The following is a 14,988-nucleotide window of genomic DNA, read 5'->3' as shown; positions in this document are numbered from 1 at the left end:
GCTCTGCCTTGAACTGTTGTGATGGAACAACTAATAAGAATTAGGAAATTGGAAAAGAGCAATCTATTAATTTTTAATAAAATAAGAAAAAACAAGGACCTTAAGATAATCCTAAATCGATAGATTTTCTATTTATGGGAGAACATACCTAAATTTATTTTTTTGTATTTAAGGTCCCTAAGTGAATCCTGAATTATGTGATAGTAAAGCATTCACTTTTATTATTATTATTTCTTTATTTTTATTTATTAACTAGGAGCCCAGCGTGCAATTCGAAATTGCAGGGCGCCGCCAACCCTTGAGTCACAGGGCCGGCCCTGCCTCGCTTCCTGGGCCCCGCAGCAGCCATGGCTGCTGCTGATCAGGCCCTCCCCCAGCGCAGGCGCGCTGAGTCCCCTGCCGCCCCGCCCTCGACGCTGCACACGCAACCTCCTCCTGTCCAGTCAACCTGTTACAGTGTCCCAGTTACTTAGCATATTTCTCTGTTATATATATAGATTTCCGAGAGAGAGAGAGAGAGAGAGAGAGAGAGAGAGAGAGAGAGAGACATCATGCATGAGAAACATCGATTGTTTGCTTCCCGAATGCACTGCAACCAGATTGAACCCACAATCTGTGTATGTGCCCTGACCAGGAATCAAACGGGCCACCTTTTTGGTGCATTGGATGATGCTCCAACCAACTGAGCCACTACAGCGAGGGCATTATTCACTTTCTTTTATTAGTCAAATGTTTGTGCATATACTCCATCTAAAAATATTGTGGAGGGACAATCAAGTATGAAGCTAAATATCCTGTATACTTCAAAAACTATTATTTTAGATTAGAGGCCCAATGCACGAAATTCATGCAAGGGGCTCGGCCCTCGAAGCCCTGGCTCCGTCTGGAAGGACATCTGGAAGGTCGTTAGGCTGTCGGGTCTAATTAGCATATTACCCCTTTATTATAGATTTGTTCAGGCTTAGTTATGGCCTTTCACTGGTTGGGAGATAAGATTCCTGATGGAATAAGTTCCTTTCTTTGAGGAAGAGAGTTTAACAAGAATAATACACTAATCTTGATTGAGCTCCTACTTTGTATTAGGTACATGCTATATACTTTATGTGGATTATCTAAGAGGTGGCTACAAACGAGAACCCTGAGACTCAGTTTTTCAAGTTTATACTGCAGTCAAGTGGTATGTCTAGGTAGGAAGCCAGTACTTAATTTTAGAGTCTGTTTTTGTTGTTGTTTTATCCTCACCTGAGGATATTCTTTTTATTGAAGAGAGAGAGAGAGAGAGAGAGAGAGAGAAACATCAATGTGAGAGAGAAACATCAATCCGCTGCCACGCACCCTGATGGGATCAAACCCACAACCTAGGTATGTGCCTTAACCAGGAATTGAGCCCCCATCATTTTGGTGTGTGGAACGATGCTCCAACCAACTGAGACACCCAGTCAGGGCAAACTTTAGAGTCAGTGTTTTGAGAAATAAATAATAATTTGGTTAGGATTATGTGAACATGGCAAAAATGAAAACAGTACTGAAGGGTATATAGTGGAAAAGTAAGTCACTGTCTCTGTTCTCCCTAGTTCCTTTTCTACAGGCAATCACTATAACCAGTTTTCTTGTCTGTCTTCCCAGAGATACTTTATACACATATAAGCTGTCTCCTGCTTGTCTCCCTTTCTTCTCCTTCTACCTTGCCCACCCCTAGTTTTGCACCTTGTGTTCATTTTAACAGTTAAATAGAATTCATTATTAAACCACTCGTTATAATGGATATGTAGGTTATTTTTTATATCCATTAGCAATTATAAACAATGCTGTAATGAATAACCTTCCAAAGAAGTTGTAATGTACATATACTTCCATTAGTAGTTTAAGAAAGTGCCTGTTTTTCTATTCCTCCATCTATTCAGGTTTTTTTTATAATTTTTTTCTTTATTGACTAAGGTATTCCATATGTGTCCTTATCCCCCTATTGCTGGACAATATGGTAATTCTGTGTGTAGCTTTTTGAGGAACTGCTAAACTGTTTTCCATAGTGGCTGCAACATTTTACATTCCAACCAACAATGTGTAAGGATTTCTATTTCATCACATCCTCACTAACATTTGTTACTTATCATTTTTAAAATTATAGTCATGTTAGTAGGTATGAATTGGTCTCTCATTGTGGTTTAGATTTGCATTTCCCTAATGACTAAGGATGTTGAGCATCTTTTTCATGTGCTTATTGACCATTTGTATATCTTTGGGGAAATGTCTGTTCAAGTCATTTGCCTTTTTTTTTCTTCAATTAAGACTTTATTTTTTTTTTTGAAAATTGAGGGGAAGATACAGAGATTTCCCTGCCTCTACACATGCATAACCTCCCCCATTATCAGAATCCCCCACCAGAGTGGTACATTTGTTAAAATTGATGAACCTACATTGACATGTTATAATCACTCAAAGTACATAATTTACTTTAGGGTTCTCTCTTGGTGGCATACATTCTGTAGGTTCGGACAATGTACACATATCCATCATTATGGCATCATACAGAGTATTTTCACTGCCCTAAAAATCCTCTGTAATCTGCCTATTAATTCCTCCCTCCCACCCCCAAATCCTGGCAACTGATCTTTTAATTGTCTTCATATATTTGCCTTTTCCAGAATGTCATATAGTTGGAATCATACAGTATGTAGCCTTTTCACATTGGCTTATTTTACTTAGTAATATGCATTTAAGGTTCTTTAATATCTGCATGGCTTGATAGTTTATTTCTTTTTAGCACTGAACAATATTTTGTCTGCATGTACCACAGACTATTTATCCATTGCTCTACTGAAGGGTACCTTGGTTACTTCCAAGCTTGGGCAGTTATTAATACAGCTGCTATAAACATCCGTGTGCAGGTTTTTGTGTGGACATAACTTTTCAGCTCCTTTGGGTAAATACCAAGGAGCACGATTGCTGGATTATATGGTAAGAGTATGTTTAGTTTTGTAAGAAACCACCAAACTGTCTTCCAAAGTGGCTGTAACATTTTATATTACCACCAGCAATGAATGAGAGTTACTATTATTCCTCATTCTTGTCAGTAGTGGGTGTTGTCAGTATTCTGGATTTTGGTCATTCTAATAAGTGTCTTTGCCTATTTTTTAATTCATTGTCCTTTTTTTGAATTGTAGAAGTTCTTTATTCTGGTTATTAATGGTTTGTTAGATATATGATATGCAAATATTTTCCCCCCAATATGTGGGTTATCTTTTCACTCTATAGTGTCATTTGATGTGCAAAAATTCTTAATTTTGATGAAGTTTAATTTATTTTTCTTGTGTCATCTGCGCTTTTGGTGTCATAATTTAAGAAACCATTGCTGCCCTGGCCAGTTTGGCTCAGTGAATAGAGCGTCGGCCTGTGGACTGAAGGGTCCCGGGTTTAATTCCAGTCAAGAGCACATGCCTGGGTTATGGGCTCCATCCCCAGTGTGGGGCGGGCAGGAGGCAGCTGATCAATGATTCTCTCTCATCATTGATGTTTCTATCTCTCTCTCCCTTCCTCTCTGAAATCAATTAAAAAAAAAAAAAACAACCATTGCCAAATCCAAGGTCATGGTCTATTTTTTTGTTGTTGCCTGTGCTTTTAGTGTCTTAATTTGAGAAATCATTGCCAAATCCAAGATCATGAAAACTTTTAAACCCTGTGTTTTTTTAAAGAGTTTTATAGTTTCAGGTCTTACATTTAGGTCTTTGATCCATTTTTAGTTAGTTTTTGTGTATGGTTTATGGTAAAGATCCAACTTCATTCCACCAGAAACCTAAAGTAGTATTACACTTAGTGGTTAAACCTTAGAAGCAATGCATTCAAAATTGGGGGGGAGGGGAGATATTTCCATTGATTATGAATAGGAGATCCTAACCAGTGGAATTAGAATTAAAAAAAAAAAAGAAGAAACAAAAGGTATGAAGAAATATGAAGTATAAGGGAGAGACAGAATTACACTACTGATACGGAGAAATTCAGAGCCAGTTACAAAATACTAGAGAGCTCAGCAAGATTGCTGAATGTGACAGTAGCATTTAAGAAGTCAACAGCAACAGTTGTAAAGTGTGTGTACAGTGTGTATGTTTTGTTTTTCTGTGTGGCAAATGCATTTTCCAAAATGGCTGTACCAGCATATTTTGTATCACACGTGCTCTTTGCACAATGTGACTGAGATTTCTCCAGTTGAGAGTGGATCTGTATTCCCTTCTCTTGCATCTTGGAAGGCACAATGAATAAAAACATGAACTAAAAAGTTAACTGTTTTAGAGCTGGTAGTGGTCGTGCAGGCAAGGGAACCCAGAGTAAGGATGTTCATCAAGAAATTACTTGAATAATTTATTTGTGCTTAATTTCTAGAACTATCTGGTGTCTGACTTTTAAAATGCTTTTTCTCACATGTGTTAGTGTGAAAAAAAAAGCCCAAATTAAATTTTGCTGTTAATGCATACTTTTTTGGGGTATGTTTCTGTTTTTACCTGAATTCTTAGAATTATCCTATATAATAAAAGGCTAATATGCAAACTGACCAAACTAGAGGGGCAGACGTTCAACACAGGAGCTGCCCCCTGGTGGTCAGTGCACTCCCACAGGGGGAGTGCCGCTCAGCCAGAGGCTGGGCTCATAGCTGTCGAGTGCAGCGGTGGTGGCAGGAGCCTCTCCCGCCTCCGTGGTAGTGCTGATGTCTGACTGCCCACAGGGAGCGGGCCTAAGCCGTCAGTAGGACATCCCTCAAGGGCTCCCAGACTGCGAGAGGGCGCAGGCCGGGCTGAGCACCCCCCTCATGTACGAATTTCGTGTACCAGGCTTCTAGTATTTCATATGAAAGAAAAAAACTGATGTTGAATACAAGTAGCTGCCCCTAATGCAGGCATAACCTTACAGAATTTCTTCCATAGTAGAATACAGAAAACCACAAGGGTCCTAAAATGTGCCTCAGGCCTAGTGGTTGTTGCTAATCATTTATGGCTCCAGAAATAAAATTTGAGGCTATTTCTGGACTCAAAATAAAGTTAAAGTTGTATGACATGAAGATAAAAAATAGTTTACAATTTTAAGATAGAAACTTTGAAATATAGATAGATAATATTAAGAGAGTTTAGTCAGAAATTTGAATATCATGTAATCTTAGGTACCTCAGTGCATTAATTCTGTGTGACATAAAATGTTTAATGTTGCCTTATAGGTGTTGAATATAGCATGACAGTAAATAAATATATCAGGAGCAAAGACTTTGGTGCCTGAAGGACCTTGGTTCAGTCCTTGGGTCTGCCACTTACTAGCTTTGGGACCCTTGGTGGGTCGTTTAACCTCTCAAATCATCCCTTGCATTGGTATTGTAACAATTGAATGAGATAATGTATATAGTGTGTTTTGCATAGTACTTGGCATATTACAAGTGTTCAATAAGTGTTATTTTGTCCTGGCTGGGAAAGTATCTGTTTTGCTATATAAAATTTAAGAAGAATATTAAAATATATTTTTGTTATTTTAAGGAAATTCGAAATGAGTCCCATGACTATCCTCATAGAGTGGCCAAGTTTCCAGAAAACAGAAATCGAAACAGATACAGAGATGTAAGCCCATGTAAGTATCTGTGGGTTTGTGTGCATATTTATGTTTGTTGGTTTGTTTCAGGAGGCAGGAACCAGTGAAAAAGAAGGTTTGGTCAGGGTTGATAAGTACAGTAATTTTTAAAATATATATATTTTTATTGATTTTTAAAGAAAGAGGAAGGGAGAGGGATAGAGAGATTAGAAACATCAATGAGAGACATCAGTTGGCTGCCTACTGCACACCCCCTACTGGGGATTGAGCCTGCAACCCCACCATGTGCACTGACCAGGAATCAAACCAGTGACCTCTTAGTCCTGGCTCAACACTGAACCACTGAGCCACACCGGATGGGCAGTAATTTTTTTAATATTAACATAATACATGTTCTTAGAGGGAAAATTGCCCATAATTATTTCGTCCACACAGCCACAATTATTTTGATGTATCTCCTACCAATCTTTTTTTCTTATGCATAATTTTTCTTTCTTTAAAATAATTGTAACCTTATTGTGTGTATGTGTATACACATGTATACTTCCTTTTCATATTATTTCGTATACTTTATTGGTATTACTTAAAATATTTATTGGTGTAGTTTCTTTCCCCTCAAACTACAAAAGTAGTGTATATTTTTTGTGGAAAACTTTTAAAACAACTGCCCTGGTCAGGATGTGTGCGGGAGGCAACCAATCGATATGTCTCTCTCTCTGTGGGGGGCTGGCGGGGGGTCAGTGCCTCTAACTTCAGCATTCTTCCAGGGTTACCTGCATTTATAACTACAGTTATCAAGATAAGGTGTTGGTAGAAGAATAGAAGCGTAGATTGGTTAAACAGAATAGAGAACCCAAAAATAAGACTCATAATTTGGTGAACTGATTTTTGGCTGGTGCCAAGCAATTTAATTGAAGGATAATCTTTTCAACAGTTGGTACTGGAGTATTTGGACATCTAGAGGGGAAAAATGAATCTCACACCATAAGAATTAACTTAAAAGTGCCTGGCCAGTGTTGCTCAGTGGTTGAGCATCAACCCATGTACCAGGATGTCATTGGTTCGATTCCTGGTCAGGGCACCTGCCTAGGTTATAGTCTTGATCCCTGGTGGGGGCCGTGCAGGCAGTAGCCGATCTATGTTGATGTTCCTCTCTCATCTGTTGATGTTTATCTCTCATCGATGTTCTGTCTCTCTCCCTCTTCTTTCCTCTCTCTCTAAAAATAAATAAAAACATTTTAAAGTTGGTCGTAAACTGTAAAGTACAGGGGTGGGCAAAAGTAGGTTTGCAGTTGTACAAATAATTAAGCAGTCATATAAGAAACTCTGTGTTCCACATACTCACAACTATAAACCTACTTTTGCCTATCCCTGGATAAAACTTACATATTTTTATTGATTTCAGAGAGAAAGGGATAGAAAGATAGAAACATCAGTGATGAGAGAGAATCATTGATCTGCTGCTTCCTGCATACCCGACACTGGGGACTGAGCCTGTACCTGGGCAAATGCCCTGACTGGGAATTGAACTGTGACTCCTGGTTCATATGTCTACACTCAACCACGGAGCCAGACCAGCTGGGCCCCTGTATAACGTTTTGAAGAAAATAGAAAATTCAGGACCTAACGCCAGGTGGAGTTCTTAACATGATACCAAAAGCACAGTCCAGAAAAGAAAGAGATCAATAAATTGGACTAAGCCCAAATTAAAACCTTTGGTCTGTGAAAGACCCTTTAAGAGGACGAAAAGACAATGATAGACTGGGAGAAATATTTATAAACCACCAGGAACTCATATCTAGACTATATACAGAGCTCTCAAAATTGAACAATTAAAAACAGTCAAGCCCTAACCGGTTTGGCTCAGTGGATAGAGCGTTAACCTGCGGACTGAAGGGTTCCGGGTTCGATTCCGGTCAAGGGCATGTACCTTGGTTGCGGGCACATCCCCAGTAGGAGGTGTGCAGGAGGCAGCTTATCAATTTTTCTCTCTCATTGATGTTTCTAACTCTGTATCCCTCTCCCTCTCCCTTCCTCTCTGTAAAAAATCAATAAAATATATTTTAAAAAAACAAAACAGTCAATTAGGAAATGGGTAAAAGATTATGAATACAGATGGTAGATAAGCACATAAGCATGTAAAAACATTATTAACCATTAAGGAAATATTCCTTTTTTAAAAAAAAATAAATCTTTATTGTTCAGATTATTACAGTTGTTCCTCTTTTTTCTTTTCTTTTTTTTCAAGTAAATCTTTATTGTTCAGATTATTACAGTTGTTCCTCTTTTTTCCCCCCATAGCTCCCCTCCACCCAGTTCCCACCCCACCCTCTGCCCTTACCCCTCCACTGTCCTCATCCATAGGTGTATGATTTTTGTCCAGTCTCTTCCCACACCCCCCACACACCTTTCCCCCCTGAGAATTGTCAGTCCACTCCCTTTCTATGCCCCTGATTCTATTATATTCACCAGTTTACTCTGTTCATCAGATTTTTTATTCACTTGATTTTTAGATTCACTTGTTGATAGATATGTATTTGTTGTTCATAATTTTTATCTTTACCTTTTTCTTCTTCCTCTTCTTAAAGAATACCTTTCAGCATTTCATATAATACTGGTTTGGTGGTGATGAACTCCTTTAGCTTTTTCTTATCAGTGAAGCTCTTTATCTGACCTTCAATTCTGAATGATAGCTTTGCTGGATAAAGTAATCTTGGTTGTAGGTTCTTGGTATTCATCACTTTGAATATTTCTTGCCACTCCCTTCTGGCCTGCAAAGTTTCTGTTGAGAAATCAGCTGACAGTCGTATGGGTACTCCCTTGTAGGTAACTGACTGTCTTTCTCTTGCTACTTTTAAGATTCTCTCATTGTCTTTTGCCCTTGGCATTTTAATTATGATGTGTCTTGGTGTGGTCCTCTTTGGATTCCTTTTGTTTGGGGTTCTCTGCGCTTCCTGGACTTGTAAGTCTATTTCTTTCACCAGGTAGGGGAAGTTTTCTGTCATTATTTCTTCAAATAGGTTTTCAATATCTTGCTCTCCTCTTCTTCTGGCACCCCTATAATTCGGATGTTGGGACGCTTGAAGTTGTCCCAGAGGCTCCTTACAGTATCTTGATATTTTTGGATTCTTTTTTCTTTTTGCTTTTCTGGTTGGGTGTTTTTTACTTCTTCGTATTTCAAATCTTTGACTTGATTCTTGGGATCCTCTTGTCTGCTGTTGGGTGTCTGTATAATATTCTTTATTTCAGTCAGTGTATGCTTAATTTCTAGTTGGTCCTTTTTCATATCCTTGAGGGTCTCACTAAATTTGTCGGCGGTTTCTAGAAAATTCTTAAAAAACCTTATAACCGTGGTTTTGAACTCTATATCCAGTAGTTTGCTTTCCTCCATTTCTGTCATTTGTGATCTGTTTCTTTGTCTCCGCATTTTTTATGCTTCCCTGTGTTGATAGAGTGGCTTTCTGTGCTAGGTGTCCTATAGGGACCAGTGGCTCAGTCTCCCCAATTACCTGGGGTGGACACTCTTGGTGCACCCCTTTGTGGGCTATGTGCACAGTCTTGTTGTAGTTAAGCCTTGATTGTTGTAGGTATCACTGGGAGGAATTGACCTCCAGGCCAATTGGCTGTGAGAATCAGCTGTGTCTACAGTGGGAGAACTTCTGTGCTGAAGACACCCTTATGGGGCAAGACTTGCTTCAGTGGGGCTTTGGTGCTCACTGAGTCTGCCCCGAGTGTGTCCCTTATGGATCTGAGGAGTTGTAATCTGGATGGTCCCAATCTGACCACTGGGTACACAGGCTCTTGGATCTCTAAGGAGGTGCTAATTTAGCCTCTGCCTGAGGTTATCCAGCAGGAGCTATGGAGAGATCTGCAGATTCCTCTTCCTTGTTTGGGTTTTGGAGGTGCCCAGATGAGGCCCAGCTGTGAAGCAATGCAAGCTGCTGTGGGGCCTTGGGCCTTCTTTTGGATGTTCTGAGTCTTTCTGACCCAGCTGCAGTTTGTTAGGTAATTTTAGATCTCAAAGGGCCAGCCCATTACATATGCAAGACCCTCGGCGCACAGCTTGGGTGGGGCAGGGTCTCAGGGAATCAACAGGGCGGAGCAAACAGCTATGGCTGATCCTCAGTCCTGCCCTAAGAGGTCCCGGGTCTCAGTGTCCTGGTAATTGCTGCAAGCACCTCTGAGAGAAAGCTGCCCTCGAGTTCCGCCTGCTGCCAGACAGTCCAGTTTCTCCCTGTATGAGTCTGGGTCCCCAGAGACTCGCCTGGAACTGGAGTCAGGGCTGTTGGGAGCTTGTGCTTCGCTCCCGATTGCAAAAGACACCGGCATCCTCCATTGCCAGCCCCTTTCCACTCGCGTGCTCGAGCCTCCGTACCTCTGCACTTTACTTCCGCACCTCCTCTGAGTCTCAGTGTGCTTTTCTCTTTCCTTCCAGTTGTAGAATTTCCACTCAGCCAGCCTTGCTGTGGTTCTGGATGATGTCTGTTTTGTCTTTTAGTTGTATTTTTGAAGTGGTTGTTCGAGGCAGCAATTTCAGGTGTTTACCTATGCCGCCATCTTGGTTTCTCCTCTAAGGAAAAATTCTTGACCTCTAGGGAAATGCAAATTAAAGCCTTGGCAATGAGAGATCACTACACACCTTCTAGAATAGCGAAAAGTAATGGGACTACAATATTCATACAAGGATCTGAGAAAGCAGAGAAACTGGATCTCATGCAAGGCTAGTCAGTACATAAAATGGTCTGGCCTCTCTGGAAAATAGTTTGTTAGTGTCTTAAAAAACTAAACATAGATTTACTTTATATAACCCAACAATTGCACTCACGGACATTTTTTATTTTTGAAAAAGAGAGAGCAACATTTATAGACTGCCTCTTGCATGCCCTCCACATGACAGTGGATTGAGCCTGCAACCTGGGTATGTGCCCCAACCTGGAATCGAACCAGTGATATCTCCATGCATGGGTTGACATTCAACTGAGCCACACCAGCCAGGGCTCACTCCTGGATGTTTATCACAGTGAATTGCAATATTATGTCTACACAGAAAGCATACAGATTTATTTGTAATAGCCCCAAATTGGAGACAATTCAGATGTCCTTCAGTGGGCAAGAGGTTAACAAACTGGTATATTCATAACATAGGCTACCACTCAGCGATCAGTGAATGAACTATTGATACATGCAACAACTTGGATAGATCTCAGAGGACTCATGCTGAGTAAAAACATCCAATCTCAAATGCTTACATACTGTGTGATTCATTCCTATAGCATTTTTGAAATTATAAAATTGTAGAGATGGAGAACATGACTATAAAGGGGTTGCACAGAGGATCTTTGTGGTGATAAAACGTGGACTTGATTGTGGTGGTTAAATGAGTCTACATACTAGTATGTGATAAAATTGCAACAACTGCACACACACAAATGAGTGCCTGTAAAAAAGAATATTGGAATAAGGTCTATGGGTTTTACTAGAGGCTTTCTAGGTTTCTGAATTTGATGGGCAAGGGCACTGGGCTAGGTAATGGGATTATATGGTTAACATGACAGGGTCTCTAGCTCCAAAGTAATTAACCCTAACAATGAAGGCTGCAAATGGGTGGAGCCTGCTGCCGCCCCAGGGGCTAAGTGGATCAAAATGTTGCCATAGCAGTAAGCATCTTTTTTTAAAAATATATATTTTATTGATTTTTTACAGAGAGGAAGGGGGAGGGATAGAGAATTAGGAACATCAATGAGAGAGAAACATCGACCAGCTGCCTCCTGCACACCCCCCACTGGGGATGTGCCCGCAACCAACTTACATGCCCTTGATTTGAATCGAACCTGGGACCCTTCAGTCTGCAGGCCCACTCTCTATCTACTGAGCCAAACCGGTCAGGGCAGTAAGCATCTTTTTAACAGAGGCCCCTAGTGCAGCCCAACTCATTACTTGGGAAGCTCTGCTGCAGAGCACTTGCACTTGGGACTGGAGGGTGGAGGAACAGTGTGTGCAGGGAAGGTACTTAAAGTCAGGGGAAACCTGGTGCACCTTCCAGGACCATCAGATACACTCAGAATTGGGGAGGCGGGAGGTTGGTTGTCTATATATTATAATACATACAGATACATAATGAAGTAAACATTTTAAATTCCTGTAAATTTTTAAGATATTATAGGACTTTTCAAGGAGTTTTACACTTGATACCGAGTCGGGTGGTTTCTGAGCAGGTGGTTTCTTTCCCAGGTTCTTGTCCGGGTGGATTTGAAGAATGAAGCCACAGATAAAGGGTGGTAGATGAAAAGGGTGGAAATTTGTTGGAAACAAGTACAGACTCCCACGTGGAGAAGGGGTCCCAAAGGGGGACCCACTAAGCTCCTTTTTTCTAAGGTTTCTAAAGGCTGCAGTTCTTTGTTTATTGATGTTGCCTTCCAATTGGTAGAATATCAGCTCCAAAGCTCAAAACCCAGGCAGTGCCCCCTCTTTCCCTCCCCCTTCAGTGGTAGAATTCTCTATCTCCTCTGAAAATCTGTTTTCCTCTTTCTCCCATTTGTCAGCATTTCTCTGACCTCTGTGAAAGTTTGTTTCCTCTCTCTCCCCATGCCCTGTGGCTTTTCCCTATCTTCTGTGAATGCATGTCTTCCTCTCCCGTTATCCTGTGGCACCTTTTTTTTCTTCTCTGTGAATGTATGCCTTCTGACAGCTCCAAACCTCACCTATGGGCTCCAAGTCTTCCTCCCCCATGGACCCTGTTTATTTCGAAAACTCCCTAAACCTGCCTATTTTACCCCTAAAACTCCCTTCAATACTCTTAGGGTATTAATGAGGGTCAGTCAGTAAAAATAATAGAGGGCTGGTCCTTTCTGTTCATTTTATCTTACAGACAAGAAAACTTGAGACCCCAGGAGCCCCAGTTATCACAGGCTGTAGTGCCTAAGGAGCTTGGATACTAATAATGTTTCTCAAGTAGTAGCTTATTCTTTTCAATATAAATCATAGCTGGTCTGTAGTCACATATGCTGGTAGAGCCAGAGTAGATATCAGAATACACATCTTACGGCCCTTTAGCCTTCCCTCACCCATTTTCTTTCATCTGTACCACAGAATTTCAGAATCTATACTAAAAAGTCTTAAAGCTTTCTGCTCGCTCTCTCTCTCTCTCTCTCTCTCTCTCTCTCTGCCTGCTGAATTAGTTTACTCTCAAAATCAGTTAACAGTTTCATTTCCTGCTTATGTTTCAGAATGATTTAATAGTGATTTGTCATTCTGACAAAATTCTACCACAGCTTAACATTTGTTATGAAAATTTTCTGAAATTCAGTTACAGTGTTTGAACACTTACTAACCTAAATTGTTATGACACTGTACTAGGTACTATGAGAAAATGGAAGTAAAAACCCCTTTTCTCTGATAGTCAAATTTAGGAGGTAAGACTAATGAAATGAGACTAATGCATCAGTACAGGATTTCTCAACTCTCTGAACCTAAATTGCAGGTTGCTGCTCTTCCCTTTGTTCACTGGGCTCAAATCACATTCTTTGTATCCCTCAGACACATCAGATATGTACCCACCTTACGGCATTCACTTTTCTATGTGTTTGTAACACTCTTAACCAAAATATCCATATGATTGACCTCCAAGTCTTTGCTTAAATGTCACTGTCTCAGTGAGACCACTCTATTTACAATGGCAACCTGCTCACTTCCCCAGCACAACTTGACTATTTTTCTCATAGCATTTATTACTTAGATTTACATAATTGTTTTGCTTATTACTATCTCCCTTTTTAGGAAGGTGAGCCCCACAAGGGTATGAATGGGTCCCAAGTGACTAAAACAGTGCCTGGAACATAGAAGATATTTAATAGATATTTTATCTACATTGTGTGGTGTCCATGGACTTTTGGATGTAAGGAAAGTAACATTCTTTCTTTCAACTCCCTCTACCCTCAATTTTTTAGACTCTCTATCTACTAGAGGGAAAGATTCTGAGTTTCTAGGAGAATGGTGAGATGCTTACTGATTATATTAACCTGAAATTTATTTTATACAATCTATCAAAGAGAAAAGTTACCCATGTTCCACACTATATTTATGATACTTTCCAGGTATTCTTTCTACAGAATTTAATCAATTGACATTGTTCTATGAAGTTTAGGAACTTGAAATCATGATGGATTGAAAGAGGTTGAAGTCATCAAAGACAGTTAACCTATTTGGAAAAGATTGAACCTACAGGATGATTCCGAAACAACATATGCTTTACTAGCAAGTCCAGGATGGTGTTTACCTGGGAAATGCTTCATTAGCAACGCTTTTCATTCTCACTGCCACTGCTTGGTTCAGTACTCCACCCTTTGATTAAACTGTTAGTGCATCAGTGTTTTCAGTTGTCTTCCTCCTGTTTCAGTCACTCATAGAATTTTCAGTCAACAAATATATTTTAGGAGCCAGGCAACAGTGACATAAAGATAAAACATCAGTTGTTCAGAACTTTTTACAAGAAAATAATTACATTGTGTCAGTCCTTTAAAAAGAGCTTCATTGAGGTTGCTTGTGCCTGTGGCACAACACATAAGGCCCTCCCTTCAGAGCCTGGCCTCACCATGTTTTGGGACCTCCCTCATCTACCCAGATCTTTAGCCTTCCTGAATTCGCCAATTCTTCATGATCTGGCATTTTCTTTTATTCCTCTTTATGTGTGCTCCTTCTGCTGGAATTCATCCTTTCCTTTACCTATGTAGCAAAGCCTACTCATCTCACCAGGCCTGCTCACTCAGGCAGGCATCAGTTGGTCAGCTTTCTTCCCACAACACAATGCAATAAAGTACTGGGAGTTATTACTTAATATAATTTTTTCTTGTAAAAAGTTCTAAACAAATTATGTTTTTATGTCCCTGTTGCTTGGCTCCTAAAATATATTTGTTGATTGAAAATTCTATGAGTGTTGAAAGTATTAAATGCAAAGAACAGATCATCCTGAATTTGCCTGACCTAACTTACTGCTCAGGGATCCCTTCCTTTCTTCCCAGCCCTGAAACCACCCCCTCCTCAGCCTGGAAGGGACCACCATCTGGGGCCGTAGACACATAGGTTAAGGATGAGTGAGGGTGTCTCCTGTCACTCTGCTCCCCAGCTTTAGTTTCATAAATGTAGTAATAGGATTTCTTGTGGCTTGGTCTTCAAAGCCTTTTTACTTATCTTATGCATTGGCTTTAATTGGGTTCACAACGAATACCCTGCCCCATGCAGGTAGGCCCAAGTAGGACTCTGGAGGCTGTGTTTGCCATTGTCATGGAGAAGTTTCAGAACCAAAGGCAACCTTGCTTTGCTTATTTTCAGATTCCCCCTTGGGGCCAGTGTCTGAGCAGGCTCTGGGGCAGCTGGACAAGGAAGAGAGAGGGGCATAGCTCACACTCTTCCTAGCTTTTCTAAACC

At 40.4% G+C, this 14,988-nt stretch overlaps 1 protein-coding gene across 4 annotated transcripts in view; it reads left to right on the top strand.

Annotated features, from left to right (window-relative positions):
• PTPN2 (protein tyrosine phosphatase, non-receptor type 2) overlaps positions 1-14,988 on the top strand; it is a 66,265-nt gene that overhangs the window by 13,142 nt on the left and 38,135 nt on the right. For all 4 annotated transcript variants that reach the window (XR_002829416.1, XM_006089312.2, XM_023754270.1 and 1 more), the window contains exon 2: positions 5,514-5,604. Coding sequence is in view for 3 of the 4 variants with exons in the window: in XM_006089312.2 (XP_006089374.1) it covers positions 5,514-5,604 (91 nt within the window). In the remaining variant the exon portion in view is untranslated. The remainder of the gene's footprint in view (positions 1-5,513; positions 5,605-14,988) is intronic.

The sequence above is a fragment of the Myotis lucifugus genome, unplaced genomic scaffold (genome assembly GCF_000147115.1).
Source record: "Myotis lucifugus unplaced genomic scaffold, Myoluc2.0 scaffold_58, whole genome shotgun sequence".
Lineage (NCBI taxonomy): Eukaryota > Metazoa > Chordata > Mammalia > Chiroptera > Vespertilionidae > Myotis > Myotis lucifugus.
Note: the sequence above shows the minus strand (reverse complement) of the source record. Positions and strands in the feature narration are given on the sequence as shown.